We start from the raw sequence: 11,663 nt of genomic DNA on the forward strand, positions 1-11,663 counted from the left end.
CCAATTAATTGTGAATTTAAGATTAAACTAAACCTTATTTTGCCGACAAAACTTTAAAGAGGCTTCCACGTCAGCACGAGGCGGACAATCCTAAAGGCGCATGTTAGAGGAGTGCAGAGTTTGAAAGGGTGGGAGTGGAGAAACTGAGGACAACGGCGGACATTTCGAACCCCACTCTCTCTATCTTTGATTTAACAAACTGCTTATCTAGACCAACCCTTTCTCTAATTCATTGCCTTCTTCTCCATTTTGCCCCTATCTATCTTGTTCCTCCATATTTCCCCTCATTGACCATTCCACTTGGCTCTTCCTTTCCTCTTCCAATGGAGTCCGCTGCTCTCAAGTCCTTCCACTGTAACTCTCTCTCTCTCTCACTTATTCGTATCTCTTTTGATATTTATTGTTCTTCTTTGGTTGGGTTTTGTTTTGTTTCATTGGAAACCAGTTGAGAAAAGAAAGGATAAACGGTGACATTTATGAATATATTTTTTAGTTTTTTTATGTTTTGGATCTAATAATTGTATGTAGTTTTTGTTCATTTTTACCGTTTTGTGTAAAATATGTGCTTTCGAAGATGAGAAATTTGAAATTAGCTCCAAAACTTGAGGAGATCTGCCTTTAATTATTTATTTTTCCTACTTACTTCTTCCTTTCATGCTGTGAATATCGGTTAAGAATGTTAAGCTAGCTAATTATGTCAATCTAATTTCCTTAAAATAAAATTAGAATTTTTTATGTTGATTTTGCTTTTAGAAAGTTCTGATTCTCCAGATCATGCTAGGTTCATTCTTCAATACCCGCTCCCCCGATATCTTTGGGAGTTCTGATGTTACATAAACCTCATATAGTCGAACTATATGAGGTTTTATGTTTTCCCTCAAGAAAAGTGTTAATTTTTTTATTGTTCGATGTATTCCCTCATAAAAGAACACAAGAACTGAGAGAAAAAGTGGGTGCTGATTTTCATTCTTAAATTGCAAAGTGAACTTTGTAATTCTCATAGCTTATAAGCAACAGATTCACTGTATTTTGAACGATTTCAACATTTTGAATGTTGTATTTCTAGTTTACTGGAGTCCTTTAGTTGGGATACTTTGTAAGCCATTTTCGTTCTACTGTGTGAAATCAGTGTTGTCCTTCCTACAAATAGCATGATCTGCTGCTGGCTTATCTGGTTCTTTGTTGGTATTCATTTCTTATCATATATGCAAATCTATGAGTTTGCATGTTTCTTATGTAGCTTCTTTTTCCATTGAAAGTACACATGCTGTTATTAAAATTTTAGATTCCGTAGGTGCTGTTTCACAAAGGCCGAGTAAGTTTTGTATGTCTTCTGGTTGCTGGTCAAATTCAAGAAAATCATGTGCCCTAGGCTTGATGGTTGGCGGGAAGAATTCTTCTAGAAGACGAACTGTAACTTTAACAGCATCTGCAAAGACACCTGAAGCTACAGTAACAGCCAAGCCAAATGGTTACATTATATTGACTTCTGATTAAATTTTATCTCATGGGCCTTATTTTAACTCTTTTAGTAATCATAGTCTAACTGCCACTGAACCATGGCACAGTGTTAAAACTAATCATCATTGCATTTGGGTTATATTCTTATGTCCAAACTTGGCCCTTCATTATTAATGATTTATACTGGTTGTACAAAGCAAAACTGTTTTTTTTTTTAAATACTAAGAGTTGTTAATTATGTTTCCATCCATTAGATAGCACCTCCCAAGGCTCATTGGAGAAGAAATCTTCAAAGAATGCAACTTTTCCAAATGGATTTGAGGTGATTGTTGGATCTGTAAATCGAGTCATTTTCATTATTGCTTTTCATTGCTCGCTTTTGTTTTTATTCCAAGTGGCTAGATAATTAACATATTACCTGTCAGGCATTGGTAATGGAGGTATGTGATGAAACTGAGATTGCGGAGCTGAAAATGAAGGTTACTTCCTCTTCTCTTGTCATTTTATATGCTCGCTTGCTTCTGCTGAACTTAGTCTCATGTCTCAGTGATTAACCTGAAAATTTCCTCTTATTACATGTCTAAGTGCAGCTAGCCATATTTCGGTTTTTAGTTCCTTTTATGATTGTTGCATTTCCCCACAAATAAACATTTTTCAAATCATTTATCTGTTTCTTTGCGATAGATTGGAGACTTTGAAATGCATCTGAAGCGGGATGTTGGTGCCACAAAAGTTCCCTTGTCCAACATTTCACCTACAACAGCCCCACCAATCCCATCTGAACCAATGAATGAAACAGCTGCTGCTACCCAACCTCCATCACCACCGAAACCCTCCCCTGAGAAGCCTACTCCATTTAAAAATTTTGCCTTTGGGAAGTCATCCAAGTTAGCTACCTTGGAAGCATCTGGATCTAGCAACTATGTTCTAGTTCCTTCTCCCATTGTAAGTACTGTTTATCAAGATCTAGGGTTATAGCCTATTATATATATCTTTGAACACTTTTTTTCTTCTCATCACCTTACTGCAGGTTGGTACATTCCGAAGAGGCAAAACAATTAAGGGGAAAAGGCAACCTCCCATCTGCAAGGAGGTACTAGTTTCAGTCTCAATGGCGTGTTATGACCTACAACATTTAAAACATACTCTGATTACAAATATTGTGGATGTTTAATACTTGCAGGGTGATTTGATCAAAGAAGGACAACTGATAGGATTCTTGGATCAATTTGGTACCGAACTTCCTGTTAAGGTGAATTCAAATTATTTCCACTTGTTAGTTATATTTTTTTCATTTTGGGTAGGTATTGAATGGTTTGTATTATTGATTTATTAACAGTCGGATATAGCTGGAGAAGTCTTAAAGATCCTCTTCAATGATGGAGGTATAATTTTATCTGGATTTCATATTTATTTCGGTTTTAATGTTTAGATCCCTTACAGCAATGCCAGATTAAGGTTGATTTTCGTTGAACTCTGCCTTTGTTTCAACTGTATTGAACAGATGCCGTAGGATATGGAGATCCACTCATTGCAGTCTTGCCATCATTTCATGGCATCAACTGATCTCTCTCCTATGGCATTTTGGAAGAGATTACGTCACAAAATCTTCAGGGTATGCGTTTCGTTTTCTTGCATCATTTTGTAGTGTCATTTGTGCCATCGTTTGATTGAGTAACCTGGACACTTGTAAACAATGTTGCCAGTGTGTTGAATTCCAAGGATACAATACAATAAATGTGCAAGGATATCACAGATTGAGAGTTTTACCAAGTGTATCACCTAAATTTTTTTGTGTAATAATTTTTTAGACTTTTTTTGAGTTTTGCATAACTGCCTACCAGTTTACATAATGGCTACCTGCATTATTGGTACCTGTGACTGTGACCTGCACATGCAAAACGTATGGAACTGCCATAAATAAGACCATCGAATGCTTAGTTTGAAATTTTTATGGCAGCAGACATTGAAACACTAATGGAAACTAGTTCCACCAAGGCCATGGTGTAACAGATTGTGAGCAATGTTATCCCTAGCCAGCACGGCATTCGAAAACCTCGAGTTATTCCCAGTTATCATCGCATCATCAAAAAGCTCAAATTGTAGTTCAGGGTCCATCTCCTCATTGTTCACCTCACAAATGTTATGCAGAACACAGCAAGCCCCAATCACCATTGGCAGCTCTTGAAGCTTTACCTCTGTTCTCTTCTGCAAGCAAGCCCACCGCCCTTTCAACCTAGCAAATGCTTCCTTAGCAACGTTTTGAACCTCACTGATTTTTTCATTGAAACCATGCTGAGCCCAAGTCAAATTATGGTGCCCGTATGGAACCAAAAGCCAATCCATCAAAGGGTACCCAGGATTCCCAACAATCCAAACATCCTTCAAGCTCCCTTTACTGGCCCTTTTGAACAAAGCAGACTTCTCCAGCACTTGATCATCAGGCATTGAACCGGGCCATCCGATACAAACATCTCTGAAAATCCCCTCTCGATCGACCACTCCTTGGACTGTAATTGAGTAAGATGTTTTCTGGTTCCTCTCTGTATGTCTTCTATTGAAATAAGCTGCTACATTGAACTTGGGTGCTATAATTGGCACATGAGTTGTATATAACGAGCCCCCTATATTTGGAATCCCCGATATCGACTCAAATTCCTCCTTAATTTCTTCCATTTTCTTCTCATCAGGCCATTGAAGAAATTTGGGCATTAAAACAGTGTTTATAGCTGAACATACCTCCAATACCAGCTTATGACAAGTTGAAATTCCGAGTCCAAATCGTTTCGAAACCTGCCTAAGCGGCTCCCCGGTTGCCAACCTCCAAATGCAAGCAGCCACTCGCTGTCGAACAGGGATAGCGTCCCTCAACGTAGTATTCTTCTTCATCACCACCGGCTCCAACTCGCAGCATATCAACCCAAACGTTGATTTACTCATCCGAAACGCCTTCCTAAACTCTTCCTCAGGAAAATCCTGATGGTTACAACAATCCCACCAGTCCTGAGATCGGTCTTTCACCCATAACCTCCTCTGCTGACCCGTCGCCATCGCAATGCCCTTACTCGTTTCGTCACCCAAATCAACTTCGCCATTCCCTGATGCTGTTGCAACAGCGGCTACCAATACAGAAGCTGATTTCCATGACTGTTTCCCAGTATCCAAACGATTAACTTCAGAGTAATCCTGTTGAAGGTGATCGTAGAAGTCATTCGTTGCTTGAACTTTTCTTTTGTGATTGGATTCAAACAAATCTTTCTCGTGTCGGGATTCAGTTATCCACTGAGCTTCCTCTTGTTTCGCTTCTTCTTCTAACAAGAGCGAAGCAAGGATATCACCGTATCCACTCTTGTTCAATTCTTCTTCATTGAAATACCCATTGCCACTCTCGTCTTCCTCTTTATACTTGTCGTTGAACCCGTTGTCAAGCTCCTCGAACCAGGGGCTAGTAATACTGTAATAATCTTCCGGACAGTGAAATGTGAAAGAAGAAATGTCCATATTCAGATGATTTGAAACTTGGATATGGGAGCTAAGGGTGTTGGAATTAGCCGTTTATATACATGGAGTCAATTAGAATTAATAGGAGAAGAGGAAGAGGGGTAGGAGAAGAGGAAGAGGGGGAGGAAGGTCGGCGGGAAAAGGAAGCGCGTGGGGTGTCAGCGAATGTGAACGCGGTGGTTTTGACGGTGACTTGACTTTTCTGGATTTAGTTTGATAGGAACTTTACGCGGTCGAAGGCCGAGATTGAGAAGAATATTTTTTTCTATTGAAGAATTTTAAAGTGAAGAGAAAGTTAGTTCGAAGAAGTTTCATGAGGTTTGAGATGAGCTGAAGTTTCATTTCGTTTCATGATTTCATTTACACTATTTACCACATTAATTTATACATTCAATAATGTAGTCAAAAAACCTTAAAATAGTTTTTTTATTAATCTATAAGTAATTATAAAATAATATATATGTTTAAAAATTTTATTTGATAATAAACGTTTAAACACGATGTGCCTAAAATTAAAACTTCTCTTTAATCACCAAGTAGTTTGATTCAATTTTAAAATCTTAAAACAGTTATTTAATGTGTTGCAAATATTTACATTCCAAATTGTTTTGACTGTTAATTTCAATTAAGTTTTTAGCATCTCTGTCAAATATTGACGAATGATACTTGCTAAAATATGGAGTTCTCAGACATCATCATGTGTTACCAAATGATGAAATCTTGAAAGCTAACAATTGTTGTTGTTAAATATATAGGATCCTTATCAGGTATATTGTTGGTGGTTCTTTTTTTACGAATAAAATTAAAATGTTGATAAATTTTTTAAGTATTTATTTATTTTTAAATATATATAAATAACAATAGCTGGCGTTTCACTGTTCAAAAAAATTAATATGAATCTAATCTTACTTAAAAGAAGTTTACTAACGATATCAAATTGAATGGGGATTGGTTTATTTGGTATGTGTTGTTATTAGGCTGTGTGTGATTATTTGTTTTGGTGTTTTTGTTTGTTTCTAGTTTATTTGGTGGTGTATAGGGGTGGTCTCTTTTGGATGAATAATATTCTTCATTTATCCAATATATATATATATATATATATATATATCAAATTATAATTTTATGCACACGGGTCACTTTTAACATCTGTAATCATTAACCATATTATTTATCCCAAAAAAAAACATGTAATTTACTACCATCACTGAATATAATCAATAACATGATAGATTGTGAGAGTTCAAAAAAATTATTTTTTTGTACTATGTGTGAGGTGGTATATAATTAATGGCTGAGTTTAATATTATTTTTTAGATGGTCATTTAATATATATATATATATATATATGGGTTATGATTCACTTACACAAATTTATGACCGTTTGATGAATAAAAATAGATGATTGAGATTGACTCTTTGTTTCTTTCTCAGTAAATATCTTCAAATTTCCTGCTTTTAATCTTAGACATCTGTTTTCACTCATCTAACGGTCATAAATATGTGTAAAACTATAACCTCAATATATATATATTAGTTAAAATATTTTAGTACTTTTGTCAATATAAATTATATATCAAAATATTATACTAATAAAAGAACATATATATATATTGATTAAAATTCATCTACTAAATATTCTTACATTGACTTACATAGCCTAAGATCATATTTTATAAATAGAATATTTGTAATGTCTCGGATCCCAGGTTAGGAGTTTTTGGACTAACCCGAGATGGGCTTTGGGCAAGTATTTTGGCTTAGAAGAAGTCTTGACCCAAAAACAAGTGAAATTAGGCTTGTATTGAGCCCAATAGTGGTTAAAAATGATATTTTTAGTTTACAGTCAGAATCAAAAGAACCAAGGGAGTAATTAGACCATTGTTCAAATTTAAAGTTTAAATTCTTTAATTGAAGATGATATCATGTTTGAAACTCAAGCCTTTTCTTTTCTTCACTTCTTTTGTCTTATTTTCCCAAGCTCTTCTTTTCCTCTTATCTTATTCTTAAGCAAGTTAAGTTAAAGGAGAGAACTTTAGCTTATTCTTTAGTATTCCTATCAAACCAAGGTAAAAATCAATATTCTCATACCTTTAGCTCCATCTCAAGCACATATGCACAAGGTTTGACCATGATTTTAGAAAATAGGGTTTTGTGGAGTTTGGAGAACTCAGAGATTTCAACTCATGCCCAGAAAGTTTAAGCCTTTAGAAGTTATTTAAAACCTTTCATAATCTCTAAACTTAGTTAGTAATCTAGTAATCTATTCCTTTGATTCTTGCTTAGTGAAAGAGGTTGGAGAGAGCTCTCAAGAAAAGGGGAAGGAAAAGCTTACCTTGGGTTGAGCCATTGACATTACTAGTAGGTTAGATACTCAAGTAACTCACTTCTAACTCATTTATACCAATTGTAGTTCATTTAGGTGAGTTTTGTTATGTGCATAAGCTTGAAGCATGTTCATGGTAATTTACATCGTTTGAGTGTTTTCAGACTGATGCCAACAGTTAAAATGAAATGCCCCAAGAATGCTACCTTTGATAGCCAAAATTTGCACTTCCCGAACTTGGTATACAATTGTATGTCTCTGAGGATTTGAAGTACGATACGGAGATGATGGTTATGCTCGTCCTCTAATCGTGAGTACACCAGGATGTCGTCTATAAACACCACCACAAACTGGTCCATGTATGGGTGAAAAACACGATTCATTAGGTCCATGAATGTCGTCAGAGCATTGGTGAGTCCAAATGACATCACTAGGAACTCGTAAATCATACCGAGTTCGAAAAGATGTATTTGCCACATTTTTATCTTTGAATTTCAATTGATAATAGTCTGATCACAGATCAATCTTTGAAAAGACACACACTCTTCTAAGCTGGTTGAAGAGGTCATCTATTCTAGAGAGTGGGCAATGGTTCTTGATGGTTAGCTTATTCAACTGTATGTAATCGATGCACAACTTCTTCGACCCATCTTTCTTCTTAACAAATAAGACTGAAGCTTCCCAATGTGATATGCTCGGTTGGATGAAACCTTTCTCTAGCAACTCCTAAATATGGGCCTTCATCTCAGTTAGTGCCATGCGATAGTTGGTGTCATGTGATAGGGAGTAATGGACACTAGGGTTAAACCTGGCATTATCTCAATGTTAAACTCCACTTCGCGATCGGGTGGTAAACTTGACAACTCCTCTGGGAGCACATCGGGAAGTCTCACATTGTTCGTATATCTTCGAGTGTTGGTACTAAGATTCGGGTGTCAATCATCTTTTGGGCTTGCACAATTGATACAATCCTCGTCTAATGAGATCTCTTACAGGTCATCGCCAAGTTAATTCCATCGACGGCTCTGAGCTTAAGTTGCCTAGCTTTGCACCTAAAACTGGCATCATTCTCGATTAACCAATCTATCCCTAAGATCAAGTCGAACACCTTGAAGGGTAACTCCATCAAGTCCGTTAAAAAGGTCTGATCCTTAATCCTCACTGGGCATCGTCTGAAAATTTTATCCATCAGGACGTCTAAACCTAGTGGGCTAAGAATTGAATACCTATCTCTAGGTTATCTGCCAGGATTTGTATTTCTTTAACTAAGTCAAATCAGATGTAATAATGGGTAGAATTAAGGTCTATCAATGCAGTAACTGGTAAAGAAAATACCATAAAGATATTTGATATGACATCTGTCGCATTGTACTCCTCCCTGGTGTACCGCATACTGTCTGGATGCCACTCTAAGCTCTGCATCGGCGACTGATCTAGCTGTCCTACGACTCTAGTATCCCGATACAAAACTACCACCCCTAGTCGGTCATCGGCCTCTCTGCACTAGTGATGTCGATAGGTGAGTCGCTACTGAAGTTGTACCCTGAGCTCCTGGGCAGTCTTTGGTGAAATTACCCATAGAGTTGACTCTATAGCAATCTTCATACCCCAACTAGTATGTCCTCATGTATCTCTTCCCATACCTATAATATGAAGAAAATGTGAACCCTCTTGTCGATTCACTAGCAACACTCCTAGAAGCTAAGTTTAATGGTTTTCTTCTCGAGTCAGACCTGCCTCAATGACCCCGAACTTTACCCAATATTTTAGGACTGCGTTGCTGGGTGCCTCGAAGAACCCTGACTATCTCTGGCTCTCTTGACTGGAATTTGAGAAGGCATCACCGAATCATCGGCTCTTCTAACTTGTCCTGTAGCCTCACTAGACTTCCTAGTTTGCCTATCCAAGGCTCTCTCAACTACCTTCGCCTAATAGGAAAACTTAACAAAGACTCTGAGAGGACCTGCTGCAAGATGGGTTAAAATTTGACCTCAAAGGCTCTCTCTAAAATGGTAGCAGCGATGCTCCTCAGTCGGAATCAGCTCTACTATATACTTACTGAGCCTGAGAAACTCCTTCTCATACTTCACCACTAAACGATCACCCTGATTTAAGTGTAGGAAATGTCCTATCAAATTATTGGTGTGGATCTGTCTGATGTACTTCTCTCTGAATCGGGTGAGGAACTGCTCCCAAGTATGTATATCTAGCTCCATCGCCAACTCTATCATCTCTCATAACTCTATCACGTCACCCTTAAGTACGGAGGTGACGCACTCCTTAAGTAGGGATGTGACGCACTCTAAGTTACCCTCTAGGGTGAGATGCAGTTGTCGAAGGGTACGAAACGTCTCTCTAAGCCATTGGTCCGCTACAATAGGATCATCATCCTCTGAACCGAAGAACTCGGTGGTTTTATATCTCTAGAGCTGCTTTATAGAAATGCTACTGGTTGAGCTAGAGGTGCTGGTAGGGGAGGTGGTGCAGATGAAGAATTAGGGAGTGGTCTAGCTATCTGCCTAAGTACGAATGTGAGGTCTCTGAAGAAGGTAGCCTGCTTGACCCCCTGCATCTACTGGATCCTGATGGTCGTAGGTATCTGGGATAAATCCCTCACTGACATGGGGTGGTGGTGAGGTATGACTCTCGTATATGTTATCTTGACTATAATATGGGTCGTATATCATAGGGTATATCTGAAATTATAAAGAGAATGGGTTCATTATCGTCATTCCAGCCATTTAAGTACTCTATACTCTCTAGAGGCATGTACATATATAGACATTGACTGACTTTAACCCACGAGTCCTAGAAATGACTAAACATGAACGCTCTGATACCACTAAATGTAACACTCTAATTCAGTTTGACCCAAAGATCCATGGTTTATAATGTTACACAGGACTACCGAAATAGTGACCCAAAAATTTTTCTTATAAAATTGCTTGTAAATTTATTAAATTTACTCATCTATGATATAATATAAAAACATAATAAAATATGGGTTTACAATTTATAGGTTGCTCCCAAAATGCATCCGTAAAATAATACAAATATCGAGTTTCTACTAGAGTTACGACTGAATACATAACAAGGTCTTTAACAGTACATGCCCATTAAAGATGACTCAAGACGTACTCTGATGATGATAGCTCCCCACGATATGCCTCTAAATACCTGTGCACAGTCATTCCAAATATTGAGCTTACGAGCTCAGTGTTTCACTAAAAACTGTATTATATTATATGCATTCACTAGATGAAGTGTCAAGTGGCACAAGTCTGAATATGCTAAATATTGTACTACTAATCTGTGGCTGGCATCATAGTGCAGCTGAGGGATTCTGTATTTCGGAGCTCATGCACCTCTCTAGCACTGCCGAAGCATCATCGGGTATTCCTAGGTAAGATCCAAAATTCTACATCGGAAACATGCACCCACTGACTTACTCCATCGAGTCTTGGGGCATCTTGCACCCAGTCAGCTGCTAAAGTGCCATATCACTGACTTGGAACTTAAGTGTCCTGATTGTTTCCCGAGCATCAAACAAGGCTAGTTTTATGTAAACCTAACTATATTATGTTTCTACTATTATGATATTAATTATTGTTCTCGCTTGAAGTCTTATTTGAGGATATACCAAAGTGTTTGGGTACCTCGAGTCTAATTCCCTTAAAAAGGGGTTTTTTGTCCAAAACAAACTGAAAGTATCAATTTTTACCTGAGAGTATCAATTTTTACCTGAGAGTATCAATTTTTACCTGAGAGTATCGATATTCCTGCAAAGGTTTTGATACTTTCTACAAGTATCGATACTTTTAAACATTCTGGACCTCCTAGTTTCGACACTTTTTAGGAGTTTCAAAACTAAAACCCAAAGTATCAATACTCTTGCCCAAAAACTCACGATTTTGCCCAAGAAGAAGAAAAAGTTTTGATACAATCCCTATAGTATCGAAACTCAACCTATAGAGAGCATAAAATAGGTGCAAAAATCTTATTCGACTATCTCAAAGACCTTAGTGAGGTCCCCCAAACATTATTAATGTTTTATGAAAATACAAAGGTCCTTAAATAGGGCTTTAAACATGTTTATAACTCTAAAACATGAAATATACCATGGGAATGCTTCAAGCTTATGCAACCTACTACATTTCATCTAAATGACTTACATATGGTATAGTTGAGTCAAAAGTGAGTTACCTTAGATGCTAAACTGCTGAAAATGCCCAATGCTCAACCAAGAGTGAATTTTCCTTCTCTTTTGCTTTGGAGTTTTCTCCAACTTCCTTCACTACAAGATAATCAAATGCATTTATTACTAACTAATTTTAAGGGTTAAGAAGGGTTTAAAAACACTTCCTAAGACTAGAAATAT

General features: G+C 37.2%; 2 protein-coding genes across 3 annotated transcripts; one reads left to right on the forward strand and one right to left on the reverse strand.

Annotated features, from left to right (window-relative positions):
- Window positions 1–201: 201 nt before the first annotated feature.
- Window positions 202–4,152, forward strand: LOC120153655 (biotin carboxyl carrier protein of acetyl-CoA carboxylase-like). Of its 2 annotated transcripts, none has more exons than XM_039165564.1 (9): window positions 202–354; window positions 1,286–1,471; window positions 1,716–1,783; window positions 1,887–1,940; window positions 2,146–2,406; window positions 2,492–2,554; window positions 2,645–2,713; window positions 2,801–2,846; window positions 2,966–4,152. In XM_039165564.1, exons 1-9 carry the CDS (start codon window positions 324–326, stop codon window positions 3,025–3,027), a joined length of 840 nt encoding a protein of 279 aa, XP_039021495.1. In that variant the 5' UTR covers window positions 202–323; the 3' UTR covers window positions 3,028–4,152. The 2 variants fall into 2 exon arrangements, with proteins under 2 accessions (XP_039021495.1, XP_039021496.1); XM_039165565.1 differs by having other exon boundaries at window positions 1,295–1,471.
- Window positions 3,357–4,979, reverse strand: LOC120153654 (protein ALP1-like). The gene has a single exon (XM_039165563.1). The coding sequence runs from the start codon at window positions 4,960–4,962 to the stop codon at window positions 3,436–3,438; it is 1,527 nt and encodes a 508-aa protein (XP_039021494.1). The 5' UTR covers window positions 4,963–4,979; the 3' UTR covers window positions 3,357–3,435.
- Between the last annotated feature and the right edge of the window lie 6,684 nt (window positions 4,980–11,663).

Source organism: Hibiscus syriacus, unplaced genomic scaffold, assembly GCF_006381635.1.
Source record: "Hibiscus syriacus cultivar Baekdansim isolate YM2019G1 unplaced genomic scaffold, ASM638163v2 tig00111105_pilon, whole genome shotgun sequence".
Classification (NCBI taxonomy): domain Eukaryota; kingdom Viridiplantae; phylum Streptophyta; class Magnoliopsida; order Malvales; family Malvaceae; genus Hibiscus; species Hibiscus syriacus.